This window comes from Rhinolophus ferrumequinum, chromosome 9 (genome assembly GCF_004115265.2).
Source record: "Rhinolophus ferrumequinum isolate MPI-CBG mRhiFer1 chromosome 9, mRhiFer1_v1.p, whole genome shotgun sequence".
Lineage (NCBI taxonomy): Eukaryota > Metazoa > Chordata > Mammalia > Chiroptera > Rhinolophidae > Rhinolophus > Rhinolophus ferrumequinum.
Genome location: NC_046292.1, coordinates 32805703 through 32833343, shown reverse-complemented (window position 1 = coordinate 32833343; position 27641 = coordinate 32805703). Strand labels below are relative to the sequence as shown.

At 52.1% G+C, this 27641-nt stretch overlaps 4 protein-coding genes across 5 annotated transcripts in view; 2 read left to right on the top strand and 2 right to left on the bottom strand.

Annotated features, from left to right (window-relative positions):
- Nucleotides 1-1361, bottom strand: part of RAD54L (RAD54 like) — a 47788-nt gene extending 46427 nt beyond the window's left edge. The window contains exon 1 of the mRNA XM_033113906.1: nucleotides 731-1361. Coding sequence (XP_032969797.1) covers nucleotides 731-928 — 198 coding nt within the window. The 5' untranslated portion in view covers nucleotides 929-1361. The remainder of the gene's footprint in view (nucleotides 1-730) is intronic.
- Nucleotides 1362-3261: 1900 nt separating this feature from the next.
- Nucleotides 3262-12449, top strand: POMGNT1 (protein O-linked mannose N-acetylglucosaminyltransferase 1 (beta 1,2-)). 2 transcript variants are annotated; one of them, XM_033113904.1, is made up of 22 exons: nucleotides 3262-3400; nucleotides 3867-4034; nucleotides 4659-4773; nucleotides 4901-5019; nucleotides 5711-5776; nucleotides 5866-5979; nucleotides 6810-6927; nucleotides 7116-7214; nucleotides 7374-7501; nucleotides 7848-7918; nucleotides 8143-8218; nucleotides 8412-8495; nucleotides 8585-8626; nucleotides 8820-8878; nucleotides 9203-9275; nucleotides 9358-9486; nucleotides 9571-9696; nucleotides 10702-10766; nucleotides 10953-10997; nucleotides 11218-11353; nucleotides 11578-11687; nucleotides 11773-12449. In XM_033113904.1, the coding sequence occupies exons 2-22, from the start codon at nucleotides 3918-3920 to the stop codon at nucleotides 11858-11860; spliced, it is 1980 nt and encodes a 659-aa protein (XP_032969795.1). In that variant the 5' UTR covers nucleotides 3262-3400; nucleotides 3867-3917; the 3' UTR covers nucleotides 11861-12449. The 2 variants fall into 2 exon arrangements, with proteins under 2 accessions (XP_032969795.1, XP_032969796.1); XM_033113905.1 differs by lacking the exons at nucleotides 3262-3400; nucleotides 3867-4034; nucleotides 4659-4773 and having other exon boundaries at nucleotides 4900-5019; nucleotides 5645-5776; nucleotides 11773-12447.
- A 2127-nt stretch (nucleotides 12450-14576) lies between these two features.
- Nucleotides 14577-25126, bottom strand: TSPAN1 (tetraspanin 1). The gene is made up of 9 exons (XM_033114568.1): nucleotides 25022-25126; nucleotides 19294-19443; nucleotides 18790-18854; nucleotides 16182-16388; nucleotides 15898-15972; nucleotides 15683-15781; nucleotides 15447-15602; nucleotides 15259-15342; nucleotides 14577-15069 (listed from the first exon to the last, which is right to left on the bottom strand). The coding sequence occupies exons 3-9, from the start codon at nucleotides 18844-18846 to the stop codon at nucleotides 15022-15024; spliced, it is 726 nt and encodes a 241-aa protein (XP_032970459.1). The 5' UTR covers nucleotides 18847-18854; nucleotides 19294-19443; nucleotides 25022-25126; the 3' UTR covers nucleotides 14577-15021.
- On the top strand, nucleotides 22835-23108 carry P3R3URF (PIK3R3 upstream open reading frame). The gene has a single exon (XM_033114569.1). The coding sequence runs from the start codon at nucleotides 22835-22837 to the stop codon at nucleotides 23081-23083; it is 249 nt and encodes an 82-aa protein (XP_032970460.1). The 3' UTR covers nucleotides 23084-23108.
- Nucleotides 25127-27641: the final 2515 nt, after the last annotated feature.

Sequence of the window (27641 nt, the reverse complement as noted above, 5' to 3'; positions counted from 1 at the left end):
ACCGGAATCAGGGCCCTGGGGAGCCTCAGGGCCCCAACTGCCCTTTTGGCTCTGAATCTAGACCAGCAGCAACAGGGAAGGAAGAGGGTGCCTGTTTCTGCCTCTTCTCCCCAAGGAGGTACAGACGCGATCCAAATATCCAGTGTACCTGGGAGTTTGGCAGGGAGGAGACTGAGTCAGAGGTGATGGAACCAACACTGATAGTGCTGTTACTCTATGTCCTCTAAGGTTCTGGGAACTTTCAAATTATTTTAAGCGGGAGTGGGGGGATGTTGGGGAAAGGGAGGATGTTTTTAGTAGATCTAGTCCAGGCAGTTTTCACCCAAATCTCTTCGGTGCTGAATCCTGTCATGAACACTGGGGCCACAAACCCTGGGCCCAGTTTGCAGGAGAAGAAAACACTGATTGCCCTGTAATGGTGGCTGGGGGTATAGGTGGCCCCACGGTGAGGCAGCCGTGGGGGAGATTTGTGCTGTGCTAGGTTCCCAGTGCTTCCCAGTCCTCATCTCTCCCCTTCCAATTATTTGGCAGGAAAAACTTCCAAGAACCTGTGCCTCCCACCCCAAGTCCTCAGGACCCATCAACACCCCACTCACCCCGGGGGGTGAGGGGGGGAATTAATGGACCCCAGGGTATAAGTATCGACATGGGAGAGATCCTGAGCAATTAGGTGGGGCGTTTTAACTCCCTCCTTTCCAGCCCAACTCTGGGGCGTGAGTCGTACACTCACCAGCTCCATCTTCAGCGCCATGATCTTGTCCCCCAGGCCATGGTCCCTGCTAGGCGCCCCGGGGAGCAGCAGGGCACCAGAGTTTCCCGGCTCCCACTCGCCTCGCAGCCCGCGGAGCAGCCCTTCCGGGGTCTTCCTGCCCACCTTGCCTTCCACGTCTCGCAGGTCAGGCGTCTGGGACTCCGCAGTCCCCTCCATGAGGGCCTAAGCCTGAACAGGGCTGGGCGATCGGTCGCCGGGATCCCGCTCCCGGGGGTCCTCCTGTCTCCGCTGCTAGCGCAGAGCGGAACCGGTGGGTCCCCGCCTGCGCCGCGCGGGGGAGGAGGGAGGGCGCCGTAACACTCAGAAAAGCCGCGCAGAGTGGTGTGTGTGTGTGTCTGTGTGTGTGTGTGTGTGTGTGTGTGTGTGTGTGTGTGTGTGTGTATTCGAGTGCTGCGCACACAACCGCTAGCTCTGGAATGCGTAGGGCTGAGCGATCCTGGATTTGTACCTGAAGGAGCACTCGGAGAGTTCACAGCACCTTCTCCCCACCTTGGCACTGAATCTAGCCAGGCGCCCAATACGTATTTGCTGAATGAAGGCTAAGTAAGCATGCTCAGTCAGGGATATGAGAGTTTAAGGAACAGTGGTAACAGGGAGCTGCAGAGGGTTTTGGAAGGCTTCCTAGAGTAGAGGAGCTGGGCCTAAAACAGTAGTTAGAATTTAGCTAGCCACTGACACACACACACACACACATACACGCGCACACACACACACACACACACACACACACACCGCCCTGGTGCTGCATTTGGACTAAGAGTGGAAAGCAAAGTTTGGCCAATGAGCGGCAACCGGTATTGAAGCAGAAGAGGTCCACAGAGGTCAGATCATGCTTGATCTTGTAAACTGACGTTTATAAAGCTTGACTATTCATAGGAATTATCTGGGACTTTGGTTAAAATGTAGATTACATTTCTGTAAATCTGGGGTGGGGTCTGACATTCTCTGCATTTCAAACAAGCTCCCAGGTGATGGCCATGCTGCAGGTATCAGGACTACACTTTGAGGTTACAGAAGATGGTTCTAAAGTGCTTGGATTTTATTCTACAGGCAATGAGGAGCCATGAAAAACTTATGTTTTGATTTGATTTTGGTTTTTGATCCCAGTAATTCCAGCCCATGGTTACAGAAGAATTTGCAATGAAAAGATAGTTACCCTTTCCATATCCTTCCCCACCTCTAGTCCCATTCCCCAGAGGCAACCACTTTTAGCTTTTTTTTTTCCTGGTGTTTATATTCCTAACTCCACAATAGGCTTATACCACTATTTCTTAATTTTAAACATTGTCTACTGACTTCCTATTATGATCAATATGGATTTACCTCTCTTACACGTTGTACTTCCCTCTTCCATTGGTCCTATATATTTCTACCATTATTTTTAGTTCATCTAATGGTTACCTTTATAATTTTAAGTCATATATTTTTCCTTAGGATTTCTGGAACCATGGGTAAGTGTTAACGTTTTGGGGACATCATCCCACCATTTAGGAAGCAGATGGAATATGGAGAGTTCAAAAAATCTACCTGGTCTTCTGACTTCCTCTGTCTCCGTTTAATCCACTCTCCACAAAACACTAAATGTTCTCTTAAATCAGATTATATTGCTTCCCTCCTTAAACTGTTCCATGGCTACCCACTCACTTCAAATAAGCATCACCATCACCTAGAAATTTGTTAGAAATGCAGTTTCTGTTCTGCCCCATACTACTGCATCAAAAACTTTTAAAATGGGACACAGCCATATGCATTTTAACAAACTCTCTAAGTGATTCTGATGTAAACCAAAGTTTGAGAAACACTGTGGTAAGTGAAGTGCTGTGTATGTATTATCTCATTTAACCCTCACAACAACTCTGTAAGCATAATTATTGTCAGTATCGTGCAAGGGTTAAGAGTTCAACCTGGAGAATTCTAGCTCTCCCAGCGTTGACATTAGGCCTCATTTTCTTTCCCTATAAGATTGAGACAGTAGTAATACCTACTTCATGAGGTTGTTGTGGAGTTAAATTAGTTAATATAGTAAAGTGCTTAGAATAGTGACCGGCATAGAGTAAGCATCATATAAGGGTACTCCCATTTCACACAGAAGGGAACCTAGACATGAAGTAACAAGGTCTAGATGAGTGGTAGGAATCAGGTTTTTAATTCCCCTTAGCCTCCAGAGGCCACGCCTGCCCTAGACCTGAGTGCAGCCTTGCCCAAGCGAGGGGAGGGGTATCTGTGTCCGAAGCCTGCAGCCCCTCTGAACCTGGGGTGCCGTCTGGTCTAGTTCAAGGCTCCAGGATCCCGACTCAATCGGGATTGCCACCCCGCAGTGCTGAAGTAGGGGGAGCGGCTCTCCCCAGCACCCACCCCGCCCGCTCTCTGCGAAGCTGCGGAGGGGCGGAGGACACGCGGTATCACCCGCTACAACCACCCTCGCGCCTCCGCCGCCGCCTTAAGCACCGCCCGCCGCCCTCTCACCCCGCCGCGGCGGCGGCGGCGGCGGCGGCGGCGGCGGAAGCGGGAAGGCGGGCCGGCCGGGGCGGGGCCGCGAGCGGCATGGAGGAGGCGGAGGCCTCGGCGCGCGGGGCCGAGCAGTACGGGCCCGAGAGGGGCCCGAGCGGTGCCCGGGGCCCGTGAGCCGTGAGTGCCTCTGGGCAGGGGTTCGGGAGGGGTGACGAGGCCGGGACAGGTCTCCCTAAGACTCTGGAGGCCCAGCGCCCTGGGAGGAGAAGAGCTGGGCCAGATAGGAGGGTGGCGAGGACGGAAGGGGGTGGAGAATGGGGGGGGGAAGCCGCTGCCTTTTGCCCACCCCAGGACTGGGAAGGCCTGGGGCTTGGTCCTTTTGGGGGCTGATGGGCCGTGAAAGCCGATTATTTGGCTTCCCCCTCTGGGTCCCTGGACGACCCTGTCATTTCCCCCAGCCCCAGGGGAATTTCCAGATGATCTGACCCCTCTGAAGATTTCCTTCCCAGAGAAGTTGAGCCACTTTACCCAGGTCACACAACAACATGGATGTCTGCTTTGAAGAGTTACTGGGAGGTCCTCCCAGAAGGCATCCGACTTTGGGAGGAACACCTTACCCCATGTGACCCTCTGGTCCCCCCAGTTTCCTGAAAGCATGGGTTGGCCAGAACAGTGGTGACTCCCCCAATCCGGCATGGATGACTGGAAGCCCAGCCCCGTGAAGCCCTTTGGGGCTCGGAAGAAGCGGAGCTGGTATCTTACCTGGAAGTATAAATTAACCAACCAACGGGCCCTGCGGAGATTCTGTCAGGTATAGCGATGTCCCAGATCTCCTAGGAACACCTTTCCAGCTTTACTCCCATCTAGACTATGGGCACTGGGACCCACCTTGGCTGTCTACACCCTGGAAAGGGGCAGCAGATTTCTAGAGAGGAAACCTCTTTGTGTCATGTCCCTGCTGGGTAGTGGTTTAGGCCCAGAGTTCTGGAATCAGAACCTAAGCACAACCTCCCAGGCTTCTGACAGAAGCCTGAAGTCTGATCAGGAAGGTTTTGCCAAGTAGGAGTCCACACCTGTCAGGCAGTCAGGGCTAGGACCTAGGTCTTATGATCCACGTTTGGTTCTGTGGGACTGACTCCATCTCTAGTAACTAACTGTGGAGGGGACCAAGGAAATCAAGGTCTCAAATGGAAGAACACAGGAGCTCTGGGTAGGGAGGGCCCTGATGAAGGGGGAAAGGTCAGGGGGGTGTCCATGGAGGAGGCGGTCATGAAACTGGACTCTGGTTGGGGGAGTAAAACTGGACATACAGAAGGAGGAGAGAGGCGTCAGGTTCTCCCTGTGTCATCACTGGAGCCAGGGCCCTCCTTTCAGGAACACACTCATTGATCTGGAGGGAATAACCCTCTTTAGTCAACCCTACCACTCCCCTCAGACAGGAGCTGTGCTCTTCCTACTGGTGACCGTCATTGTCAACATCAAGTTGATCCTGGACACACGACGAGCAATCAGCGAGGCCAATGAAGACCCGGAGCCGGAGCAAGACTATGGTGGGGCCAGGCTGAGGATGGGATTGGTGTGTGTGTCAGGGGTTTTCCCTGGGATCTCACAGCTGAAATAGCAGGCAGATCCCAAGGGTTGAGACTGCTGTCTCCATGATCTGTCGTACCCCCATAGATGAGGCCCTGGGCCGATTGGAGCCCCCACGTCACAGAGGAAGTGGTCCCCGAAGGGTCCTGGATGTGGAGGTATACTCAAGCCGCAGCAAAGTATATGTGGCAGTGGATGGCACTACGGTGAGTGGGCTTGTGTTTGGTGCACAGTCACTCCATTCTACTCAGGGTGTGGTCCACTGGCTCAGGTCAACTGCTCGAATGGGAACCGTACCTCTGCCAATATCTACCTGTATGACTTTGGAGGCCTCAGTTCCTCATCTGTAACATGGGACTAATGATTTCTACTTGTCAGGATAAAATGAAAAGTATTTTCATTTTAATGAAATACACTATATAAAATAAATGTATTTATATAGTGGGATTTTATCAGAAGTGACCATTAGTATTAGTAGGCAGTTCATTCATTGATTGATTTATTTCATAACTACTTCCTGGTTCCTTCTTTAGCCTTAGCCTTGTCCCAGACACTGGGGAGCTGGAGGTAATCAGATTTGGCCCTGCTTTCAGGGGCTCAATCTGGTAGATTGTGATATCGCCAGCATGAGGCAGAAACTGTCAAGGGCTCTATGAGCCATGAAAGCTGTCGAAAGGAGTGTTGTAGAAAGATGTGATCTCTTTTGATGGGGGTGCTATGGAAGCTTCCTGGAAGAGGTAGGTGGCCTTCAAGCTGATTTGGAAGTGAACAGAGGCCTAGATAGACAGGAGAGGTTTCATTTCATGCAGCTGTTCTTGTTTTTTTTTTAAGTGCCAATAAGACAGAGATCTTGAATGCCAGAGTGAAGAGTTGGACTTTGTCTCTGCCACCCTGTAGGTGCTGGAGGATGAGGCCCGGGAGCAGGGCCGGGGCATCCATGTCATCGTCCTCAACCAGGCCACGGTGAGGTCTAGGGGTAGGGGACCTGGAGGGCCGAAGCTGAGCCCTCCTTGCTGGTAACACTAACTCACGAGTGGTGTGTCCCCTGCCAGGGCCATGTGATGGCAAAGCGTGTGTTTGACACGTACTCACCTCATGAGGATGAGGCCATGGTGCTGTTCCTCAACATGGTGGCACCCGGCCGAGTGCTCATCTGCACTGTCAAGGTCAGTAACTGTGCCCTGGCCCCATCCCCTACACCCCCAGCTCCAACCCTGCTCATGGCCCTGGGTTCTATGCCCCTAATATAGCACAGTGGGAAGAGCCTCTGGAGGAAGGTGACTCAGGTACCAATACTAGCCTTGTCATTTTTATTAATTGAGCAAATAGGTATTGAGCACCTACTGTGTGCCAGGCACTGCTCTGGGTGCAGGGGCTATAATGGAAAACAAGGCAAGTCCCTACCCTTAAGGAGTTTATTCCAGCAGGGCAAGATCAACAAAAAGCAGCCAAATAAATGCTTAATGTCAGGAAATGATAACTTCTATAAGGAAGAAAATAAAGCAAGGGAGACAGAGTAATGGGGGATGTATTTTAGAAAGGGAAGTTCTCTGTATGGAAATGACATGAGCGGGAAGAAGTATGGAGTGAGCCATGTTAATATCTGGAGGAAGAGCATTCTAGATAGACAGAATGGCAAGTGCAAAGGCCCCAGTGTGGGCAAGTGCTTGGAATGTTTGAGGAACAGCAAGGATGCCAGTGGAGCTGAAGCAGAATAAGGGAGGGAAGAAGAGTGGGAAGAGGGCAGAGAGGTGCAGATTGTGTGGGATTATGATAAGGATTGGTTGGCCTGGTGACCTTGGATGATTCTCAGAATCTCTCTAAGCCTTCAGTTTTCTTATATGTGAAATGATAGTAACCACAAAGGGTTGTTGTGATAATTTAATGAGCTAATTTAAGTAAAAGGATTTACACGGTGCTTGACACATAGTGCTCCATGAGGCCAGGTCTCTTGGAACCGTGCTGGTCAGGCTGACCACCTTTTCTGGCCTCCCAGGACGAGGGCTCCTTCCACCTCAAGGACACAGCCAAGGCTCTGCTGAGGAGCTTAGGCAGCCAGGCCGGCCCTGCTCTGGGCTGGAGGGACACCTGGGCCTTCGTGGGACGAAAAGGAGGTGCCGCTACCATAGGCCATCTACCCTATAGTATTAAGGGCCCGAGAGGAGCAGAACCCCAGGAGAGGGGTTGGGGTGGAAGACAAATAGGAGCCAGTGGTGGTGGGTTAGGTGAAAGTGGGCAGGGAGATGGGAAGAAGCTCCAAAACTGGAGCCTACCATTACCCCTCATTCCTGCCCCCTGCCAGGTCCTGTCCTTGGGGAGAAGCATTCTAAGTCACCTGCCCTCTCCTCCTGGGGGGACCCAGTCCTACTGAAGACAGATGTGCCACTGAGCTCAGCTGAAGGTGGGTTAATGGGGGCTGGGATCTGGGGCAATGCCAGTGTTGGGGGTGATGGACATTGGGTCCTCTTTATGGGGCTTTATTCTCTTAACTGGGTGCCTGGTGTTCTCCGGACCACAGTGGCCTCATGTCCCCATCCTGTTGACCATATCTCTCCTTCAGAGGCAGAGTGCCACTGGGCAGACACAGAACTGAACCGTCGCCGCCGGCGCTTCTGCAGCAAAGTTGAGGGCTATGGGAGTGTGTGCAGCTGCAAGGACCCCACACCCATCGAGTTCAGCCCTGACCCAGTGAGTAGGGCCTTAGGCAATGAGGCTTGGACTTCTTCCCAGCTTGGCAAGGGCCCTAGGAAAGATCCAGGTTGGGCTTTCCCTACCCGATCCTGGGAGGGACCAGGAGCTAAGGATTTACACTGAGCTCTGAAAGACAGGGGACATCCTGGTGGTTGGGGGCAGGCCACGTCAGCAAAGAAAGGCCTGGAGTCGGAGTTGGGCTGAGTACGTGGAAGACCCAAGACAGGGAAAACCCTCTGCCTTTTCCCTGAAGTCCCCCTCTCCCCGTAAGAGCTCTTCCCTAGGTAGGGATCCCAGTTTGAAGCGAGAGTGAGGCAAGAGCTAAAAGCTGTTTCTCCCTCAGCTCCCAGACAACAAGGTCCTCAATGTGCCTGTGGCTGTCATTGCAGGGAACCGGCCCAATTACCTGTATAGGTGAGCCTGGGAATGGGCTGCATCCAGCACTGAACAGGAGGGTGCTTAGCGGGTGGGAACCCCAGGCTCATCTACCTGCGGGAGGAACTCTTGAGGTGGGCACAAAGGCGACAGGAGGTCCACTCACATGTGGGTGAACTTGGGGGATGTGGGCCCATCCATAAGCACAGGGGAGTCCTGAGTTTGGGGGACAAAGAGGCCTAACCCATCCCTGGGCTCCCCAGGATGCTGCGCTCTCTGCTCTCAGCCCAGGGGGTGTCTCCCCAGATGATAACAGTTTTCATCGATGGCTACTATGAGGTGAGTGGGGCTTGGGGCTTTGGGCTGAGCAGAGCACAGGGTTGCGGGTGCTGAGCAGCAATGATCACCGAGCACTGATAAAGGAGACAGCCCAGGCAAGGGCTGTGAAATGTGGAAGGCTTGGTGTGTCAGAGCCTGCAGAGGTGGGCGGGGGAAGGTGGCTCACAGAATGACAAGTGGCCATGCCCCCCAGGAGCCTATGGACGTGGTGGCACTGTTTGGTCTGAGGGGCATCCAGCATACTCCCATCAGCATCAAGAATGCCCGTGTGTCTCAGGTATTGCCCAGGCAGGGATGGAAGGGGCAGACACCTGGCCCTACCGTCCACACCAAAGCTCACGTGCACTATACCTATTCTCCACCCAGCACTACAAGGCCAGCCTCACTGCCACTTTCAACCTGTTTCCGGTGAGTAGTAAGGACAAAACTCTTGGGCCTAGGGAAGGGAAACACGGGCACAAAGTCCAGTCTTCTACTCTCTGGGCCTCATCCTCTTGATCTGAGAAATGGGGATAGTATTACCTGAGAAGTGGGATGGGGTGGAGGAGACATGGGACGGGAAAGGCCCCCTTGGGATCATGTTGTCCCCTTCCCTCTGCAGGAAGCCAAATTTGCTGTGGTTCTGGAAGAGGACCTGGACATTGCTGTGGATTTTTTCAGGTGAGGGGAGTACCCTTCCATGCAGCTCCTAAAAGCTGCATGGGGCCTCTTTGCTTGACTGGGTCTCCAGGTAAGAAGCCAGTGAGGTGTCTTGGAGAGCTTTCTGGAGGAAGCAAGCTCAAAAGTGAGGAAAAAGCCTCACTTTTGGGATGGTAGGTGTTGGGCTTGAGTAAAGAGTAGAAAGGATGAATGCAAACAGTGGGGATTTGGGGGAAGGGAGAGGGAGGCATGACTCCTGAGTCCAATCTCCAGCTCTTCCTGCATCGCTGTGTGACTGGGTTTGTCCTTGCCCCTCCCTGAACCCCTGGACCCTGCCTCTCTCAGTTTCCTCAGCCAATCCATCCACTTGCTGGAAGAGGATGACAGCCTGTATTGTATCTCTGCCTGGAATGACCAGGTAGGCTGAGTGGCCAGGGGTCAGCTGGGGAGTCTGTAGAGTCCCCAAGCTAATACCTCCCACCATGGCTCCCTGTCCCCAGGGGTATGAACACACGGCTGAGGACCCAGCACTGCTGTACCGCGTGGAGACCATGCCTGGGCTGGGCTGGGTGCTTAGGAAGTCCTTGTACAAGGAGGAGCTGGAGCCCAAGTGGCCCACACCGGAAAAGGTGCCCTGGCTCGGCAGGGTGAGTGGGCTGGGTTCCCCTGCTGGCTCGGAACCTCTTAACCTTTGTCACCTTCCATGTCCCCAGCTCTGGGACTGGGACATGTGGATGCGAATGCCGGAACAGCGTCGAGGCCGGGAGTGCATCATCCCTGACGTTTCCCGATCCTACCACTTTGGCATCGTGGGCCTCAACATGAACGGCTACTTCCATGTGAGTGGGAGGCGGGAGTGTTGGCGGGGCGGGGGAGGGTGGTGGGAGGAGTGGGCACCGTATGGCAGGTAGCACAAGAACATGGACTCTGGAGCAAACCTGGTCTGCCACTTCCCAGCCATGTAACCTTGGGGAAAATGACTTACCCTCTTTTACCTCAGTTTCTTTATTTGTAAAAATGAGAATTAAAATACTATCTACCTTATAGGGTTGTGAGGTAAAGAGGTTTAGATGTGTTAATATATGTAAATTGCTTTGAACTGTAAGCATTATATAAGGGTTAGCTGGTATTATTTTTATTACTACTATTCTGAGCACTAGACTGTGGGTGTGGGGAGGGTATTTCTGCCACCAAGCACTTATCCAGTCCTGCAAGCTCCTCCCTCTCCTGTCCTTGCAAGTGCTGGGGCCTAAGATTCAGCCTGAAGTAAACAGGGAGGGCTCCAGGACCCCACCCACTACATGGCTGTGTCCAAAGGGCCACTCCCCAGTTATAGCATAGGAAGCCTTAAGACAGCCCAGCAGGAAGGAATGGACAGCTTCCACCTTGGAACCTCCTAGAAGCCAGAAAGGCCCTCAGAGGCTGGCTTATATAAGACCCCCACTCATCTCCCTGAAAAGGGCAGGCATCTACCTCAGGTCACTCTCAGTACCTTAGTCACAACAGTTTCATCTCCCAGTGCAGCCTGTCCCTTTGCCAACCACCCTCTGCGGGCCCTGTTCCTGGCTTCTGTGGCTGTAGAACAGCAGGCCCAGGGAGGACCACTGGGGAGAGACTAGCTCAGGGGTCAGCATGAGCTGCCAGTTTGGACATGAATCTATGGCAATGCTTGAGCCCAAATTAAAGCTAGTAAGAGCCTGCCAAGAATATTACAAAGAGGCTGGGGAAGATAGGAGGAAATTAGAGGGCCTTCATTTGTGGGCTTGTGGCTATGTGATGGGTCAGTGGGCAGGTGTGGGCCAGATACTGTAAAGTCCTGATTTGCATCCTCATACCCATTCCAGGAAGCCTACTTCAAGAAGCACAAGTTCAACACGGTTCCAGGTGTCCAGCTCAGGAACGTGGACAGGTAGGGGCTGGGGACAGGGCAAAGCGGAGGATATCTAGGAGCCTCGATGACCAATACTTCACAGTCCCTTCCAACTGTGTGTTTACGCCGGCCCTGTTGTCCACCAGTTCACATGTGACCCCTTGCTCTGCCCCTCGGACCTGAGGGGTTATCCCCTTCCCTGACCCATTTCTCCCTCTCCGTCAGTCTGAAGAAGGAAGCTTATGAAGTGGAGGTTCACAGGCTGCTCAGGTATGGCCTAGGACAGTAGGGGTATATGGCAGGGAGCGAGGAGGAGTCAAATACTGGTGGTCTTAGCCTCATAATTTATGGGGCCCACTGCAAAATGAAAATCAGGGCCCCTTGTTAAAAAACTATTAAGAATTTCAAGATGACAACAAGCATGGGGCTTTGTGTGGTACACCCATGAGTCAGCTCTGTCTTGGCCTTTTCCCCCCAACCCCTGCTGCAGTGAAGCCGAGGTTCTGGACCATAGCAAGAACCCTTGTGAAGACTCTTTCCTGCCAGACACAGAGGGCCACACCTACGTGGCCTTTATCCGAATGGAGAAAGACGATGACTTCACCACCTGGACCCAGCTTGCCAAGGTGCTCCAATACCACACCTACCCTAGGAATACCCTTAACCCCAAGATACAGGGAGCCTTTGTTCTGGGATCTTCTACCTCAGAACCTTTCCATCATATTCTAGAAGATGTTACCTCTTGCAAATTGAAGCTGCTAAGGAGGGGTGGGGGCTGGGCCGGGGACCTCAGTAGCCCCTCCCCACAGTTCTCTGACCCATGCCTCTCCCCCTATGCCACCCCCACCAGTGCCTCCATATCTGGGACCTGGATGTGCGTGGCAACCACCGGGGCCTGTGGAGATTGTTTCGGAAGAAGAACCACTTCCTGGTCGTGGGGGTCCCAGCCTCCCCCTACTCGTGAGTGACTCTTCTGCCCTAGGAAATGGGAGACTGGTGGGATTAGGAGACATAGCTAATGACTTCTTCCCTATTATCTTCCCAGGGTGAAGAAGCCACCATCAATCACCCCAATTTTCCTAGAGCCACCCCCAAAGGAGGAGGGAGCCCCAGGAGCTGCAGAACAGACATGAGACCTCCAGGACCCTGCAGGGCTGGGTACTGTGTACCCCCAGGCAGGCTAGCCCTTCACCCATCCTGTAGGATTTTGTAGACTCTGGCAGGGGCTGGGGCTGGTTTGTTTTTAACATGAGACTTAATTACTAACTCCAAGGGGAGGGTTCCCCTGTTCCAATGTCCCTGTGTCTGAGTTGGAGGTCTATTTATTTACTTCCTTATTGAGAAAGGGCAGGATAATACCTGGGAATCATTGGGATCCCTGGAAGCTGATCCTGCCCTTTGTACACTCCCTCCGCCCAGGCCTGGCTCAGAATCTAACCTATTTATTGACTGTCCTGAGGGCCTTAGAAACAGGCTGAAGCCTGAAAGGCCTTGATTTCTTTATGGACCAGGGTGCTGCCCTGAGGGTGGGGCTGGCTCTTACTCAGGAAACTGCTGTGCCCAACCCCTGGATAGGCCCAGCTGGGGCCCACCTGCTGATGCAGACTCATCCAGAGACCCTCAGACACTGAACCAGGCCTCTTCTTGGCCTCCTCTTTGTCCAGGTTTCCAAAACTGGATAAGGTGGTTGGTCATTGATTAAACAAGGAGAAAATCTCTGGGGATGTGTCTTGTGATTGTGTGTGTGTGTGTGTGTGTGTGTGTGAGAGAGAGAGAGAGAGAGAGGGAAGGAGAGAGAATGGTAGTGATGGATGTTGAGTTTTCCTTACCATCTTCCACTGGGTGTTATCTTCCATTTGGGGCCATTTGGCCACCAGGGGATGCCCAAGTCTCAAACTGCAAAGTTTTTCCCCAGGTTCCACCCTGGGGCCCCTGAGCTTGACTTTAGTTCTGCCCTAATTGGGGCTCAGCTTGGAGTAGCCACTCCACGACCCTTCTCCACTGTTTAACCACCCGGTTGTTTCCTGCCTAGCTTGTCTGGGCCAGGCACCTGTCCCTAGAGGTAGAGCAAGAGAGAGCAAAAAGATACTTAGTGGTTGGGAGGTGATAGAGCAGGTGAGTGTAGTGCGCTAGGGGTGGGGAGGAAGTGGGTGAAGCAGAACAGGGTAGGCATCATTTAGGAGGCTAGAACTGGGCTGCAGATGGAGGCCTCTGAACAAGGATTTGTGGTCCTGTCTGCAGATGCCGAAGCTGGGCATTTTTTTCTGGAGAAAAGCCATCATTTTCATCAGTTTCTCACCCAGCCAATGATCCAAAGAGGTTAGGGAGATCTAAGGTAGAAGCACCAGAAAATGGATGGGATTGTCCCGAGGGAATGAATGAGATGGCCCAAGGCAGGGGAGGTATGACAGTTAAAGGGTCTGTGAAGGACTGAGGGTCAGGAGGGTGAGTGTAGACCATCTCTTGAGAAGGGGTCTGTCTGGTGAGCTCCTATAGAGGAAGGGGCGGCAGGAACTGATTGGAATTCCCACCCTTTCGTCAGTTCTCTGCTCCTGCCTCCCCCTCTACCTCACCCCCCCTTCTGTGCCTGGAGCTCAGCTCGGCGATGGCAGGCGATGGCACGGGTGGTATGTGGCTTGGTGTTTCTCAACACCCTGCCACCTCCAGTGTTTGCAGGATCTAGAGATAGTGCTTCAGGTGCCACAACAGCCAGGTTGAGGAGCAATTAACCCACGATGAGGTGGAGGTCCGCCCTGGGCAAACAAATCTGCAGCCTCTACCCGTATATGGGCAGTGGTTGTGTGTGCAAGGCACAGTAAAATGGTAAAGGGGGGAGCAGGAGGGGGCTCACTGCTCTTCCTGCCCATCCCCCAGCAGTTCCTAATCTGGGCCTCACAGACCAGCTCTCAAGCACTATATGGTTCTGTCCAGGTCACTGTTCCTTTTTGGGCTCAACAAGGGATTACAGTTCTGGACTGCCCTAGAAAACATGGGAAGAGAGACCTAGGGGTCAAAGGGAAGCAAGAAGGACTGGTTTGCCAGGCTGGGCTTTGCTTGGTAGCAGACACCATGTTCTCTGGCCACCGCTTCTCTTCTTAGTGCTATCACTCCTAGTTCAGCAGCAATCGGATCTATGTCTAGGACTTTCTGCTAAATCTGTCACCATGTCAGACAGGACCCCAGCAGGCTCTGGGGTCGGATGGCCTGGGCCCAAATCCGGGTTTAGCTCTTCATGTAAGGTTGTGGGCCTGGAACAGTCACTTGGCCTTTCTAGGTCTGGTTTCTGGGGCATGGAGGTGGTTAAGATGAAATAAACGATCAGATCTGTAGAGCACAGGGCAGGCCAAGACCAAGAATAAATTAACTTCTTTCTGAAATCCCCAAAGCAGGGACAGGTGTGAGGCTTTACCTGAGTGGGAAGGGTAGGCAGCCTGGATCCTCCAATGGAGGCTTCCAGAGGGCCTCCCAGAGCCTAAGGAGTGACCTTCTCCCGTTGCCTTGGCAATATGTCTCTCCGCCCGACTTGGGCACAAGCTTGTTATTTTCATAGCTTTCTGGTTCAGTGCCCCCAACCAGGTGGGGATAATTTCAGGCCAAAGTCCTCCCACATGATAGGAAGGCAGACTGGCCCAGCCCCTACCTCCTCCGTCAGTACCCTCTTGGCCATCCCTGTTAGGTTCCCTCCCAGGCCTGAAATCCAAATGGAGTGGAGAAATAGCCACTCACTTCCACCCCACTTTACTTCTGCTACTTTTCCAGGGGCCTTCTGAGTCTCCAACCCCACAGGAATCTGAAGCCAGTTTAGGCAAGATGGGCCCCTCTCCCCAAGGATACACTTGAATATCCAAATGGAAACATTTTAATTGATTTATGAGTTCTGAAGTGCCTACTACACATCCGCCTGGTTACTGCTAATTTTACATATGCCCAGGATATAGGGTACCTTTCTCTCATCCCCCAGGGGAGTACTGGGATCACCAAGAGCCCCATTGGCCTGAAGGGGTGTCAAGGGTTTAAGAGACAGACTGGAGGAATGAACAGGAGAACTGGCTACCTTAGAATTGGCTCTGGAACAGGTGGGTCCCAACCCCACCAATGGAAGGCAGAGTCAGGCACAGCCTGAAGAGGGTGGTCCCTATTTGGTCCCAACTCCACAGCAGCAAGGCGGGGCCCACTCTGGCCCAAATGACACTGTTAAGATCTTGTCCCCACCCTGATCACAGCTGCTTATGAGTGCCAGATGCCTCTTCCCAGTTCCTGTGTGGCAGCAGCAGTGGCAGAGGTAGAAGCAGACTTATTTCAAATTGCAGTACAGATAAAGGGACACAATCATTGCAGCCAGCTGATGGGGAAGGAATAGGGAGAGATGAGAGGACATGATCAGGGTCTTTAAGCTTTACATCCCTGCCCCCCACCCCGACACCCTACCTGAAGCTGTTAGAAGTCTGTCTCCTCCAGAGAGGCCTCAAAGATGAGTCAAACACCTCTGGTCTAGTGGGGATATCCTGCCCCAACCTCCTCACCCCCTTACCTCCAAGCCCCCAATTCCAGCCGCAACACCACCCACAGTGACAGCATTGGTTCGGATGTCATACAGAAGCTGATGGAAGCAACCCTTGGGAGAGGGAAGAGAACATGTGTAGTCGGCAGCTGCCTCCCACCCTCCCGCAGCACTCGGAGGCCATTAAAGCAACCCCAGCCTTCCATGCTAGCGCACACCTGTACAGTCTTGTTCTCGGCCTTCTCCTGGGTGCAGGGTTCTGTGGTCGTGCCATTGACATTATCAAAGCAACAGTATGGGGGAAAGACATGGTTCTCTTTGAGGTAGGGAGAGTCCTCAAAATCTGTGTAGTTGTTGAAGCCACAGCACTTGAGCTGGAGACAAGGAGGCAAGAGTGCTCAGTGGGGCCTTGCTTCTTTCTACCCACTCCACAATCTCCCCCAGCCCACCTTACCCCTTCCATGGTGGTGTTCCACACTTGGGTGAAGTCCTTCTGGGAACCGTAGTCTTTCTTGATGGTGGGCACTACCAGCAACGTCAGGAGGTGCTCAGCCTGGGTGTGGCAGGCCAGTGTTTAGGGCTTGACAGGCAAGCTGGCCATTCACAGGCCACAGCCCACTTCTAGAGCTTTGCCCAGTCTTACCCCCTTGCCCCATCCCCAGTCCTCACCATTGTGGTATACACCAAGGCAACCACAGCAGCTGCAACCTCAGCAATGAAGATGATGAGGAGGATGAAGAAGAACTGAGTGGGGAACAGAGGTCTGATTTTTAGGGAGAGACAGTCCCTCATGACTTCCTTGCCCTAACCCACCCCTGTAAATACGGGGCCAGGACCCATTTGCTGAGGCCCCTGCAGTCCAGAACAGGGCTTGGGGATCCCCAGGGTCTGGTGTCAAGGGCGAGGGGACCGTGGGCTTTGGTTATGGGCCTGTGGAGCTGGGTTTGACACACCATCATGAGTGCACACTTGTTCTCAGTGTGAGCACCGTAGCAGCCCAGGAAACCAAGAGCAAAGAGCACAGTGCCAGCTGCGATGAGGAAGTAGCCCACGTTGACAAACTGCATGGCACTAGATGACAGTGGCCCGAAGATCTTCAGGAAGGATGACCCATCGACTGACACCCAGATGCCCACCGCCAACAGGGTCACACCACACAGCTGGGGACAGAGAGGCAGACCTTGAAACAGTGTTGCTAAGCAGTTCTCTACCACACAGTTGAGTCAGGAAGATGGGAGACAAGAAACTTCCCTTTTACTGGCTAAGGAGTCTAAAAACTCATCCCGTAGGGAGGAAAAACATCCTGTAGAGCCAGAAGGATGGCAGCTGGGACACCCATAGCCAGCACCAGGCTACACACCTAGGCAGATATAAATGGGATCAGAGGTTCCTGAAATATCCACAGGAGGGTGGGGGAGGGAGGAAGGCTTTCCCTCACTGCTGCCAGAGTCCTGCCACACAGCTAGGGGTGAAAATAAACAGGTGAGCACCACCCCTCCCTAATCTCCTTCCTAGGCTATGGGTGCCTGGAACACCTCTGTCCTCTGATAGGCGGAAACAGGGGGGTGGTAGCCTTGAGCCTGCTCAACAGTCACCATGGCAATGAAGGCGGGGCTGAGGTTTACACCTGCTCCCAACCTTGGAGATGGAGGTGGTGAGAAGGGACATCCACCCTGAGGCCCCATTTGGCTCCCCTCCAGGATTAGACTCCAGGCCTGCCCTTCATCCAGCCTAGACCTCTCCTTGTAGAGACTGAGGCACCAGAGGGGGAGCATAGCCAGAGCTCTTAGAGACTGTCTAGTTCAACCCCAAACCTCAGAGGGAATCCTGAGGCCCAGATTGGGGAGGAGGGCACTGCCCAGTTCCCAAAGCTCTTAAAGCAAAGCCTTGCTGATCCAGAGCTTCAATGGATGAATCAGCCGGACACCACCTTGGTGCCTAATCCCCACTTCCCAGTTATAGAAACTGAGGCTAAAACCAGGAATAAGTTGGTAGGTTGTGGCTGGATCCCAGGCATGTTTGCCCAAGGACAAAAAGCTAGGCTTCCAGCCTGCAGGGTCAAATTTCAAAGAGTCTGAGGCTGGCCCTGCCCTTCTCAGCTAGCAAAGGCCTGGGCAACAGAGGCCAGAATCCAAACCGGATTTGCCTTTAACCCCCTCAGGCCAGAGCCTTTGCTCTCCACACCACTTGGATCCTGTTGCCTTCTCCAGATACATGGATCAAGGCTAGTTTTTGGAAGCCAAGGAAGCCCAAGGCACAGCCCACATCAGAGTCAGAGCAGTAACTCACCCCCTAGCCAATTTATCCAAATTTATCTACATTTCATGTCTCCACTTCCTCACTTTTACTCACTCTAATCCACTCTAATGTGGCTCCAAGGTCTCTGGTGACATCCTGTGCTAAATCTGGTGGACACTTCCTCCTTGACCTCTCTGCTCTCTCTCTCCTTGTTTTCCTCCCATTGTTCTTTCTCCATCTGCTTCCTGGTGGCCATTTTTCTGCTTATCCCTTAGAAGCCGGGTTTTCTGTAGTTCACTCTCCCGGAGTACTCTCACCCACTCCCATGGCTTCAGTGACCACCTATGGGCCCATGGCTTTCAAATATCCATGTCCAGCTCCCAAGTGAGCTGCAGCCCCATTGGGTACACAGCTGCCTGTTGGACGTCCCTTGCGTTGCTCAGGCCAGAGACACGGGCATCATCTCCAAGACCTCTGTCTCCCTTGCCCCGTCTTCCCTCAGCCACCATCCCAGGGCTTTTGCCTTTGTCCACTTTGTCTGTTTCTCCCTATCTCCACCACCATCTCCAGGGGTCACGCCTCCTTGCTCAGCTTCCTCAGTCAAACATGCCCCAGTCAATTTGTTCCTGGTTTTCTGAACAATATCTGATTTCATTGCCTTTGGGCCTTTCTGCATATTTTACAACCCTTTTACCCAGGGAAAATCCCCAGCCTCAGTTATTTCCTCCAGGAAGTCTTCTCTGAGCAGGTGGGGTTCAAGCTCCTCCTATGGGCTCCCATAGTCCCTGTGCTAAGGACAGAAACACTATGTTGCAACTGTCTGCCTATCTGGCCTGCTGTACCTCAGATCCTCCAAGGCAGAGAAAGAGCTTGCTTATCTGTCGCCCCAGCACTCAGCACTGAGTCTTGGACCATAAGGTCTCTGGGCCTTATCTCCTTTCAGATCCCCATCATAGAGAGGCCGAATTTTCTTCCATACTAGGTGACCTAGAACAAACCCCTTCCCCTCATTGAGCCTCCAATGTCTATAAAAAGGGGAGAATCATTCCTGTTCGTCTGCCCTGCCCTGCTCTAAGTCTGGGCTGAAGCTTCCTGGAAGGGAGGGGATGCCCTTATGTTTCTCTACTCCAACTTGTGTGGCAGCCAGGATGCTACTGGGAGCAGGACTCAGCATCTGAGGAGACTTCTGTACCCCATCACGAGGGGAAAATATGCAGGATAGAGTCTGGGCACAGCAGTCTGCTATTCCCCAGCTTGGGCTCTGCTCAGGTTGTGACTCACTGCTATAGGGAACCCCAAGGAGCCCACCACCCCCATACTTACAAAGATGAGAAAATTGAAGAAGATCATCATGGTCTTTATGAAGCTATAACACTGCATGGTGGCTCCTAGGAGGCAGACATGTGGGAGTTAGGACTTTTGTCCTGTGCTGGCTGGCCCTGGCCCTGGCATTGGACCCTGACATATCAGACTCCAGCATCCTAGACTCATCTATCACAAAGCTTCCCCCTGCATCTGGCTTCTGACACCTCAGTACTTTTTCCACGTCCATCCTAACAGCCCTACCTCTTTGTACTGCCCAGGCTTTCTACCAGCATCTGCCACTCTGAGATCCTAACACCCCAGTTTTCTCCACGGGTACCCCAAGGCCAACCTCCACACTACAGGTCACTCCATGCCCTTTTCTGGCACCTATATATCCTGGGCCTCCCTCCAAACCAACCCAGACTCTTCCAGGACCCTCCGCATGGCACTTCCAGCTCCCCAAACCTGCTTCCAGATTAAATTCACTTCATAGGGTAGTCTCTATCCTATGCCATCGCCTACCTGTTCAGGGATCTTGGTAGTGACTTCTGAAAGAGGACTCTGCTGAGGCTCCAGAGGAGATAGACAGCTCCAGGGAACTGCCACTGAGTGGGCGGGCAGGGAGACAGAGGACGGCTGGCAGAGACCTGGCTCTCACACACCACTGCTCACCTGCAGGCGGGGCAGGGGTTTTAAAGGCTCCTTCTGCCCGCCTGCCTGTCTGCCTGCCCCACCCCAACCAGTGGGACTTCTCTTGCCCCTGCTGCCCCCTGCTGCCTGGAGATCTGTCCCCATAGCCACAGGAGCAGGCCTCCACCTGGCAACAGCAATCTTGGGCAACGCCCCTCCTGAGAAGGGGGAGAAGTCTGAGGGTGTGGCAGGTGGTCCCCGTAGAACTTCTGTGTGCCCTCCACCACAACGGTGCACATATGCTTTTCACCCTATACCTGCAGATCCATTCATACATACCCTACGTACTCACACGTACACACATCAGCCCAAGCTGCCACCTATATATTCACACAGATACATACATAAACACCTACTGGTGCTTATGAGTACACACACACACACACACACACACACTCTGAACTCTGTGGACTGACTGGTGCTTATGAGTACACACACACACACACACACACACACACACTGAACTCTCTGGACTGACTCCCAGCAACTAACAAACAACAGAGCAGCATCTGAGGTACACACTTAGTCTCTCTCTCTCTCTCTCTCACACACACACACACACACACACACACACACACCATGCTCATGTACCCACACACTATTGAAAAAATGACCTAGGTTTGGCAGCTCCTGCCGCGTCCTCTGAATAGCAAACAGCTCCTAGTCTTTCTCCGTCCACAAAACCCCAAATTCCCCACCTTTCTCTTCCCTTCATCTTTCCTCCTCACTCTTCTCCCTCCCCACCCTTCTTTCAGTCTTCCCCCCACTCTTCTCTTAGCTCTCTGTGGACACCCCTTCCCTTTCTGCCAGCAGGTGGCACTATGGTCCCACAAAAGTGTCACTGCCCAGTTCTAAGGTTCTGTAATCCCCGCCTTCGTTAATCCTTCAGGGCTGCATACACTCCTCTCCAAGCTCCTGATGGAGAGGTGCTGGGATAGTTCTGACTTTTGAGTCACTCACACCAGATGCTCGAATCCTGGTTCTGTTGCTTATTGGCTGTGTGACCCTGGGGGCAATTTTCTTTCTTTCTTTTTTTTTTAGAGAATTTTTATAAGTTTATTCATATGCCAAAGAGCAAGATCTCAAATGCTCCCCTCTGGGAGCATTTTTTTAGACTCAGTTTTAAGCCTGTTTCCTGGTCTGTATAAGACTAGTTAAAGGGCTTTAAAGGGATATTTTTCTCCCCATTCTGGAACATAAGGGAGTGACCCACAGAGTAAGAAGGTCAGAATGAGGACAGTCAGAGCAAGAGGGGGTATGGCATGAACAAAGTGGACTTTTAAATTTCTAAATTTGTTTTGTTTTTATAATGGGAGGAGGCCGCTGAAGTGACAGAAAAGAAGAGAAGGCGGCTGATAACACAATATTTATACAGATCATCTTTTAAATGTATTACATATATACTAGTAAGTTTATTTTTCCCCCTCCACAACAATCCTATGAGATAGATTCTCTTTTTATCCCCTTTTTAAATATGGGGAAACAGAGGCACAGAAAGGTTAAGTTCTTGCCATGATTACACAGCTTGTAAGTGGCAGCACCAGGATTCAACCCAGTCAGTCTGGTGCCAGAGCCTATGTCTTAAACACCAAGCAGACTTCTACCTTGATGGAATCTCTAAGAAGGCAGGAGGGGCTGAGAAGAGCAGGGAAAGAGGCCTTGGTCTGGGCTTGGGTAAAAAGATGGCTAAGGGCAGGTGAGCTTATAGGTATAGTGGCTAGAAGTTGATGGGGCAAATTCATTTTCTAAGACTGAGCATGGCAACAGTAGAAACTGGAAGGGCAGGAGGTGTGGCGCCTTTGAGCATGATAGCCCCACAGTCTCCTAGCTGGCTTTTGCAGGAACAGAGAAAACAGGGGCTGGGAAGGGCGTTTGGCTAGAGGGAAAGGGAGAGTGGGGGTGAGGTGTAGAGGGAGAAGGGGCAAGTTCAAAGTTCCACGAGAACTCAGTGCCAGCCTTGGCAGAGCCATTGATGTTCCTGTCTCCTACAAGAAAGAAGATAAACCTAGGGTTGGAACGTCTTACATCCCCTGGGGATTTAGCTGTTTCTTCACCTGCACTGATTGCCCACATGGCTTTCTCTTTCATCTCAAGAATTGGAACAAGGTCATGTTCATCTACGTCCCCAGTTTCTAGCACATATGAAATTGTTAGTAAACATTCGCTGAATGAATGAATGAGTGAACAAATGAATGAATGAATGAATGAATGAATGAATGCAGAGTAGCACAAGTTAAATGATGTCTGGGCTTTGGACCTTGGTCATCATAGATTCGAATCCCTGCCTGTCTCTGATTGTGTGACCTCACTCGAGTCTCAGTTTCCTTATACGGTCAATCCTCTTTATCATAGATTACATATTTGTGAATTTACCTACTCACTAAAATTTATTTGTAACCCCAGACCAATATTCGTGGTACTTTTGCAGTTATTCATAGACGTGCAGAGCTGCAAAAAATTTGAGTTGCCCAACTTGCATGTTCTCAGCTGATCTTGAACAAGGGGACATACTGCCTTCTCATTTCAGCTCTTATAAGGTAAACAAGTGTTCTTTTTGTGGTCGATTTAGTGTCACATTTTTGCATTTTGGGGCTTTTTGTTGATGATTTTGCTGTTTTAAATGGCCCCTGATATAATGCTTGAAGTGCTGTCTAGTGTTGCTAAGCACAAGAAGACTGTGCTGTGCCTTACAGAGGAAATACGTGTGTTATATAAAGGTCATTGAGGTACAAGTTATAGTGCTATTGGCTGTGAGCTCAATGTTAATGACTCAACAATATATTTTAAATTAGGTGTCTTTAGAAAAACACATTAAACTAGGAGATGTACTGACTGATCAGGCGACAAAAATGTTATGACTAGAGGCCGGTAGGAATCTAACCCTGTATTTCTCCTAGGAACATTGGCTCAATATTTGCTAAGTCAGTGTTTGTAGTGGTGACTTTATTAGAACATAACTATCATCAATAACAAGAATTGACTGTATATGAAAAAGGAATAATGATAGAATCTCCTTGTAGGATTGTTGTGGGATTAAATGAGATAATATTTGTAAGGTACTCAGCACCATATTTGGCACATAGTAAGTGCCCAATAAAAATTGTTACTATCATTAATGGGGAGGAGTGAGAAAGCGAAGGAGTGATTTTGCCCTCTGCAGAGTTCCTTTTCCTAAGGCGCCTCGCTGAGGTTTTCTGACTCTTGGCTTGACTGACTCAAGGAGAGAACTGTGAGAGAGCCTGACCTATGGGAGGGGGCTGGGGACCAGGACCTGTAATAAAGAGCCCCACCCGTACACAGACTGTATGTCATAAAGGCCTCAGCTGCCCTGGCCAGCAGCCCCCACAGGCACACCACAGAAGCTCTCTGTGCCATGGGGCCTTCTCAGCTTGTCCGTACTTCTCGGCCCCGGGGCTTAAGTTCCCCCCACCACAGGCCAGGTATAGGCTGGCCTCGGCCCAGGTTTCCCAGGATGTTCAAGTGCAGCCACAGAAGGTACCGGCAGAAAGCCCAAGGCCCGGCTGCCATTACTGCAGCCACCAATCTTGACACCATGGCCAGGGATATCAACAACACCCACACTGTCAGCACCAGTGTGTGGATCCTTCCACCACAAGGTTAGCCAAGGGCCCTGAGTTTTGGGGGTTGGGAAAACAGGGCCACTGAAGTTTTCCCACCTTAGCCCTGCATAGGCACTCTAGGGGACACACGCTCTGTGAAATATCACCATCCTAAAGATATGGAGGGAGGGGTCTTGATGGCAGGCATCCTAAAGGCTGAGAGCCTTAATGGAGGATGTATTATTGGCTGGGAGTGGAGGGCTTGGGGAAGAGGGTGAATCTAAGAGCAGTGGAGCTTCCAGGACTGCTGCCTTCCTCATACTCTTCCCTCTCCTTCCTCTCCTCAGTTCTCAGACGCTTCTGTCAACCTGGCAGCTTTCTGATCCTCTAGAAATGCCCAGAAACTAGTCCAGAAGCTTGGCTGGCTCCGGACCTGCATCTCCTAGGGGCCATGGGTGGTGAACAGCAGCCAAGTACAATCATTTCTGCTCCAACTGCCTACTCCACTCTGAAGTGTTTCCAGCTGACTCTGCAGGGTATGAGGGCAGGGACAGGCTTCAGCGACAGCAGCAGGGATCACAGTTAGACAGTGGAAGGACAGGACAAAGTCAGCAACACACACCTCCCCATCTTTGGCTTCAGCTTTTGATCTACCCTACGAGGTAGGGCGCCTTCCTGCCTTGCGCTCCCATCTGCACAGAGAAAAGGATCTCCATAGACATCTTGGGATGTATAGGGAGCCAGGTCCTTGGGGAAGGAGGTACAGGCACACATCAGAAGATAGATGAAAGACAGATTTCAGTACTTGAATGTCACCCCATGAGTGGAGTGTGGTGTATGTGGCTCTGTGTCCCTGGGATGGTCAGTATGGAGGTGTAGCTGCTAGTATGTGTGGGTCTGAGTGTGTGTGTGAGACCAGAACAATGGAAGTATAAGTGGACACGTGGCTGAGTGCGCCTTTGCAATCCAGTGTACCTCTGTGGCCGGCTATGTGTGTTAAGGTATGTTTGTGAGGGTATGGGTGCATCAGAGAGAACCATCAGCTCTGCCACGAGGAATGAAGGTCAGGAGGGGGATGGGAGGCAGCCTGAAGGAGGAGAGGGTTGCTTCTGAGGAGGGTGTACCACCTTCAGCCCCCCAGCCATTCTCTGAGATCAGTGTTTTCCAGGACTCACAGCTGAGCCTGGCCTTTGCGGGTGGGGCAAGACAGAGTTTGATTCCAGAAAAGGGGAGGGTGCTAAGCACTCTGGCCTGGGGATTTTCCATTTGGATTTCTGGGTGTGCGTCCATGTGTCATCGAGTATAACTGGGTTTCTGTGGGGTGTGTCTACACGGCATTGTGTCTCAGTGACAGGAAACATTGTGAGGGGACCCTGTCTCTAATGTGTCCCTTTATGCATGGGTTAGTGTGTCCCCAAATCTGACTCCAGTTTCAAAGCTGCCTTCCCTGAGGGTTGGGAGTGGGAGCAAACCCTGTGACCTTTGGCCTGGCCCTTGGGGTTCAGGAAACCTGCGGGGAGAAAACGAAATGTGTCTGTGTCCATCTACTCCAAGGCTTGCCAGAGAATGGGACCCTGAGAGGAGGGGAGGGACAGAGAATTCACTGCCACTTCATGCTCAGACAGTGCTGGGTGGGGGATGAAGCTCCTCAGGTATGGGGGCGGGGGTGGCTGGGCTAATGCCCAAAGCCTATAAGCGGGCCTACGCATAATAAAGACACATGACACAATCCATGAACACATGCAGACAGGTAAATATAAGTGGACTCACACACACAGACGCACAATGCAACAAATACACGTGCATACAAGTACATGCCTATAAACAGAGATTTGCACTGACACTCATACACATAGACCTCCCCCCATGACATATGTAACACAAACACATCCTTACAAATGAATGCAGACACAAACTTGCATGCACCTAGACACAAGCATAGAGGCATATGCAATCACACTTATGCAAACCCAGGCACACATATATGCAGACACACTCACCAGACTTCCCTGCCCCTGTGGCCCTGAAACCCAGAGTGTGTGTGTGTGTGTGTGTGTGTGTGTGTGTGTGTATGCCCACACTTGTATCTGTGAGAGTAAGTGTGTATGTATGTGAGTGAGGGGAGTGCTGAGCTGTGGGAACCCGATGACATCATCTCTTCTGGCTATTTTTAGCTCCCTCTGCAATGATGGCTTCTCCACTGCCCCTCCCCCTCCAGGCTCCCACTTCTCCTCCCCATCCCTGCTCCCAGAGGCAGTGGCAGCCAGAGGACACCCACCACTTCAGTCTAGGTGTGACCTCCTGGATAACTGGGTACAGCTCACTCTCTCCCACCCTGGGGCTCAGAATCCTGGGCTTCCGGGCCAGAGGAGGAGGCTTGGGCTGTGTGGCAGCCTGGAGGAGGGACCTGGGTTAGGTGAGCAGACCTGGCTGGTCTCCAGCCCCTGGAGTGCCTCTGCTTCTGCTTTTCAATCTGAAACTCTGTCTCAGTCAGTAGTGCCTGCTATGTGCCAGGGAGGGTGCCAAGTTCTGGAGATAAAGCAGTGAGCAAGACAGCAGGAGTTCTTCCTGGTGGGAATTATAGCTTGGTGGGAGACAGACATTAAACAGATCACATAGGCACTGCACTAAATTGTGGCAAGGGCTCTGAACATTGGTAACAAGGGGACTTAGTCTGCGATGATGTTCTCTTTCTTTTTCAGTCTCCCATAGAGATCACCTATGGAAACCAGAGGGGCACACTCCTTTCCCTTGCATCTTTTACCCCAACAACCACATCTCCAGAATTCCACAGAGCAGGGCTTCCTTCTCACACCCCAGGCTGTGCTCCCAAAACTGTACCAACCTACCATCACGGTGGCCCATGGCTATTCATGTCCTCCTTTCCTTCAGAACCTACCCACAGCTGATCCCCAGGAGGTGGTCCTTTGTTCCTCAACTATAGATGAGAAAACAGGCCCAGAGAGGGGCAGCACTGGACCATACCACCGGGTTTGGTAAGCAGCCCAGGAGAGATGGCAGGCAGGTGGAAGAAGTGGTCAGCACAGGTGTGAGAAGAGCAGGGGGTGGGATTAGGCGGAGAAGGGGAGGACCACTGTGGCCTGAGGGATCCATGCCTAGAGGAGGGTTTCCTGCACCAGCCAGCCAAGGGCAGCCACCGGAAAATCAGGTTTGGCAGCTTCAGCCAAGCCCTCATGGCTGGAGGAGGGGTCCAGACAGCTCCAGGGAGGTGGCCTGGGAGCAAGTCCCTCCTCTAGCCCAGTCTGGCCAAACAGCCCATTGGGGGAGCATTATGTAATACTGGGACCTTTGAAATTTGGGGGGAACAACTCTGGACTGCAGGCAAGAGTCCGGAATTCCAATCGTTGTTCTGCCCCAAACCCCACTGTGATCCTTGGAAAGTCCTGTCCCCTTTCTTGGCTTCACTGGACCCTCCCAGGAAGGAGCCCTGGAGGATCAGGTTCCCCAACCCCAACTCCTGCCCTCCAGGTTTTCCTGGGAATCTGACTCAGGCCTCAGGACCTGAGTCAAAGGATAGGACTGCCCCCAGGGAGCCAGGCTAGAGGTCCCTTGTCACCAATCAGTCAATGGCCGGAAGCCCAGCTCCAGCCCCACAATGCAATACTGGTCACCCCACCCTTACCAGTTCCCTTATCCACACCCCCACTTCCGGCCTCTGTTCCTTCCTCACCTTCAGGGAAAGCTGCACAGCTCCCTAGGGAATCTCCCATAGCTCCTCCACTGGCTCCCTGCCCAGTGCTTAACCCTACCTCCCTCTCTGCCCATTTGGCCTGGCCAGTCTCCCAATAAACTTTCTTTCCCTGGACCCTGGGGTGGGCTAGGGAGGAAAGAAAGCTCAGTGAAAGCAAAGGAGCCTACTCTCCACACACACACTACCCTCAGGTACTAGAACCCAAATGAGGGACTTAGGGGGAGGTGGGTGGACTGAGTGCTGGGGTCTGGCACTGGGCTGCCCTGGGCATATCTTACCTGCTGGAGATCCAGGGGAGGTTGGAGTGCTGCCCTTCACACATTCAGCCATCTCCTTTTTCTGCCCTCAGTGAATTCAGGAAAGAGAGCCCAGAGCCGAGACTTGCCTTCTCTGGAAAACAATCACAGAAAACCCCAGCCACGTGAGTCTTGGCTGTTGTCATTATGTTAATGACAAATTAATGAAACACAAAAAACCCCCCCACAAAATTCTAGATGCATAGAATCCATATTCACAGAATCTTAGCGTCACAGAATTCTAGCACAGTGAGATATGAGTTACAGAATCTTAGAAATACAGAAGTCTGGCATCACTGAGTCCCAGATCACAAGTTTAGAATATCCTTGAATCGGAAGTTTTGAGAAGCCAATTAGTGAAGCCTCTAATTTCAGGTAGATGTCTAAGCCAGAAGATTCTCCATGGGAGATGAACAAAGGAGTTCATACATGAACACTACGGAGGAGGCGGAGAGCCTGGACACAGGAGTTTAGGGTAAAGTGACAAACTTGCAATTAACCAGACAGAAGACAGAATTCTTCCATGAAGACACAGTCCTGGTTCCTGAGGATAAGGGGAGTGAGGTGGCAGGTGGGGATAGAGGGGAACTATATAAACAAAACATAAGCTAA